This window comes from Papaver somniferum, chromosome 7 (assembly GCF_003573695.1).
Source record: "Papaver somniferum cultivar HN1 chromosome 7, ASM357369v1, whole genome shotgun sequence".
NCBI lineage: Eukaryota > Viridiplantae > Streptophyta > Magnoliopsida > Ranunculales > Papaveraceae > Papaver > Papaver somniferum.
Window position 1 is genome coordinate 63,092,131 of NC_039364.1, and position 4,517 is coordinate 63,096,647.

Here is a 4,517-nt window from a genome sequence, read left to right on the forward strand (position 1 = left end):
AGCCTAAACTCAAACTGATCCGGATGAAGAGCACCAGACTCTTCAAGAATGTTCATATCGCCTATCTTTTCAGTCAAAGTTTTCTTTTCCCTACTAACTGCTCCAAATTCTTGTAAACCCCACGGTTTAATAAAGTGTTTAAGATTCTGGAGTTTTAGAAAGAAAACTGAACTAGCACTGCCTCTGAATTCCATAGCTTCCCACCACATTTCAATATTCTTCACAAAGTCCTTGTGTTCAATCCAACTCCTTTCCAACTTGAAATAAGGCTTGCTGCTAATAGAAGGACTAGTAATGACCAAAAGAGGATTATGATCAGATATAGTCCTAGTTAGTGCGACTTGTAAAGCATTAGGAAACGCTTCATCCAAATCCACACTAAATAAGAATCTATCTAGTCTACATAACAAAGGGTCGGCGTGACTCACAAAACTAATATGTGCTTCGACTGAGTACCTGAATACTCCATCTTACGAAGAACAAAATCTCAACAGATTTTAGAACCATTACTCGTGACAGATGCTAATACAATATTTTAATCCATCGATTTTCAAGTAACTAAAAAATTAATCGATATTCCAGCTGATTAACAAAACTGAATTCATAAAAATAGAATTCAAGGACATTTAACATACAACAATAGATTATACTAAAATTTCGAACTCAATAGAAACTTGAAAATCTCTACAAATTCAAATAACTTACTGCACCTCACAATTTCAATGGTGTTTTTTGCATCTACAATTTCATTTATAACAACTTCAAGGATAATCTTTCTCTTCTTTCCCATGAAATGTACTCTTCTCAGCCACAACTTCCCCTTCATTATCACCACTTCCCTTCTCCTTCTCAGCCTTTTTCACGGCATACTCTTCAGCATACTTCTTTTGCTCCTCTGTAAGTTCAACCTCTACCCCTTGTTTCTTCCCAGCCCAAGGACTCTGTCTATTCTTCTTTAACCAGTTCTCCGACGCAGGATTATTAACATCATCCATATCAACATCATTAGCCTTGTCCTCTTGCCGCTCAATCTTTTTCTCGAGTTTTCTCTTTCTCTGTTTAGATTGAGGACTATCAACTGCAATTTCACCACCCTTTTCAATCACCAGTAGCAGCAGCTCAGATCCACCATCCATCACCAAAAACTCAGTTTATAGTTCATACCACCTGTACCTCAACACCACTAGAACCCGCAGCTGCAACCATCCTTTCTGCAAACCATTTTCCACTAAATACAACTCCAGGAAACACCTGCAATTGCTCATCAATATCGGCATTCTCAAGCCATCGAAACTGCACCATTTCCATTTCAGCTGCAACTTCATATCTTGACTCATACAACAACATCTCAAACAACAAAACTCCATTAAAATGAGAACCATCACCATAAAGATTCTTCCAAAACCCAAAATCAACTCGAGTTCTCATTATCATCTCTTCTTTATCTCTGAAATAGAATTCAACCCACCTCAGACTCCATTTTTTCGACCACCAGACTCAAACTTCTGAATTTCTCCTCTCAGCTCATTACACAAATCCATCTACAGTTACATTCATCCCCATATTCAGTTAATGGCATCAGAACTCAATTCGTAAAACAACATTCTCTGATTCCATCTCAAACCCTGAATCTCCATTAATCTTTACCATCTAAGTCTTCCATCACTAACTCGTACCAAAACCACAACTCAACTCCATACGACACCACTAGTTCTTCCCTGCAATTGTAATCAGAACCCATTAAGCTTAATCCTTGTTCTTGGCAGCAGATAACTTCTCAATCTTTCCTCACTTCCTTCTTCATCTTTATAATCAAACTGAACCCAACACATCAACATCGACTCGGTTCCTTCCCCATTTGCAATATCTGTTCAAAACGCTTCCATAAATCACTGCAAACAATTTCATTTCAGTCTCTCCTTGGATTGATGGTCGTAACATCAATTCCACCTAAATTCATCAATTCCAGAAACAACTTCTACAGAATAATCACTAATTTCGCATACATTCAAAATACAATAAGAAACCATAATTTCAATTACCTGATTATCCTTTCCCGTAGCTTGAATTGATTCCTTCAATCAATACCCCCAACTCCTCCAAGCCCTAATCACCACCACCTCGATCATTATCAATTAACATCAACACTTTATCAACTCAAGCCCTAGCTTAGTTTTTTAAGAAAAAAAAAACTAAAATTTGGAGGTGGTGGGATTTGATCCCGCGACCTTTGTGTCAATTTGACAAAAATTCCAGCCATTAAAGAGGTATTATCGGTTTTTCAGCCCTAACCATTTCCAATCTTTTTGTTTCAATTTGATGACTTATATTTTACAAAAAAATGGTCATATAAGGTCCTTCCTCGCTTCGCTCGGTCGGCCCAATTATAATTATGTTCACGCATCACTAATATTCCAATTGTTTATATTGATTAACTCCTGCAAATTTTGAAAATATGATATGGACATGGAAATAGTAACTCCATTATTTAATCATGATTCAATCTGATTTCGCGGTTGTCATTGTTCGCATCCCTACAACAATCTTTCTGAATTAGCAAATCTACGGAATCAAGCAATCACTCGTACGCTTATGTTCTTGATCAGTTTCTACTCAAAGCTTCATACAATTAATAAAAAAAAAATCCTCTGTTTTGTTGCACTGTACTATATCTGCCATGTTCTTTTCTCCATTTTTCCAGGAATTCTTAAGAAGCATTTTTAACCGATCCTCCTACATCTGGGACAGCAGGGGTTTGTCCAATCTTAGGACACGACGTGGCACAATCCAAGTGGTAGAGAAGGGAATGACTCTAGCATTGGGATTGGTAGTGGGGTGGAGAGTGGAGTGATCAACGACCAGGATCCATTGTCCCATATCTGACAATAACAGTTGTCCCGGATATAGAGTTTTCCATTTTTAACTTTTTCATTCGTAGAGCGTTGTTTTGTTAGTAAACCTAAGTACTATAGCTAATATCAAGGATATAACGGACATCTTTAATAAGTCTGAAATTTTATCTCCCTCCTCTTAATCTTTCGCTCTTCACATTTATTGTCTTCCTCCTAAAAATAGGATTCTTTTATTTTTCACTTTAATTTAAGATGTAAGTTATTTATATATATATGGCTATTTCTTTTAGTGCCTTAATAGAAGACACGTAAAAAGTAATAGTGACAAGAATACCAAATCAAAGTTAAACAATCTCTTTAAATTTTGACCGAAAATATCAGAAGATAAACATATTTGGGTACCCACCCAGTAGAATGTTTAGCTTACCGGTCATAATCGGTCCTATCAGTCGTTTACACTTTAAATTTGCCTACTGATTCAATTTTATGACCCGAAACTTAAACCAAATCAATCGGTTCTGATTCTGTTCTGAGTAATCGAGCATCCACAGACCGTCTTACACCCTTGTATTTATAGCATCGTTTCATTGCTTTTGGAATTGAAAAAGTTTTGCGGGTGCCGAACATCCGTGAATGAGCAGAAATGATGACGGACGATGATGATATGAGCGGGGTTTGGTCCTCCCTGTCAAAAGCTTGAGCGGCTGCACATCTCTACCCGGTCCCTCCATACCTTTCATTACATTCTCTTTTTGATTTGACGTTGTTAACTATTAACATTTCTATCTTTTTATTTTTGATGCAAAGTTAATTAGTAACGTTGTTTATAATGATTCCAGCTTATATTGTATTAAAACAAAAAGAGAAAATATCCACCTTTCTTCTTGCTAAAACAAATTAGAATGCAACAAGGCAAAAATCTCCGTGAATATCAATAGCTACTTTGGATATTCTCTCATATACGTGTCTTCATCAATCACTTTCTTTTCTTCTTTTATATTACCTTTTAGTTTGTTTGTTTTTAAGTTCTTGAAGCATACCTTTAAGGTTTAAATTCTTAAACCTGCTAAATGGCCAATGAATAAACAACCGTGCCAGCTACGACTTAGAGCTCCTTTAACAAGTTGCTGCGGTCTTTGGGAACTTATTTTTATATATGGGTCCAGAGATGGTCCTCTAATATGGTAAATTTTTTGGAAAAGTTCAATTGTCTCTAAAATTTTTTAGAGTCCAGTTTTATGCACACTTCTTTGAAGATTGTGCACGTAATAAAATATTAAAAAAAAATATTTTTTTCTTAAAAAATAAGAGGATATCTCAATTTTACTCATTACCTAATATATAACATTTTTAAAATAGGAAATCCTGATGATTAGCTTATGCCACCAGTGACTAAGATCTTATTCCTAAGCAAACATCATCAATTTTCAACAAATTTCTCCCGTTACTCGACGCCATCACTCCAAACATCATATGTATAAGTAGATATTAATTTGCACTAAAATACTCCTAAATTTTTCATGACATCAAAATTTTGAGCATGATATTTGGTTTCGATCATGTGTTCTGGAATATTACTTGATATGCCAAAGATATCAAGCTCACCATATACACAGACCATCATTCTTTGTTGGAATTGTGTTGTTTTAACAGTTTATTATTGTG

The 4,517-nt window shown here is 35.6% G+C and overlaps 1 protein-coding gene across 1 annotated transcript; it reads right to left on the reverse strand.

The window, feature by feature from the left end:
- Positions 1–590: 590 nt before the first annotated feature.
- LOC113292704 lies at positions 591–2,135 on the reverse strand. Its single transcript, XM_026541576.1, has 2 exons — positions 2,043–2,135; positions 591–1,892 (listed from the first exon to the last, which is right to left on the reverse strand). The coding sequence occupies exon 2, from the start codon at positions 1,134–1,136 to the stop codon at positions 762–764; it is 375 nt and encodes a 124-aa protein (XP_026397361.1). The 5' UTR covers positions 1,137–1,892; positions 2,043–2,135; the 3' UTR covers positions 591–761.
- Between the last annotated feature and the right edge of the window lie 2,382 nt (positions 2,136–4,517).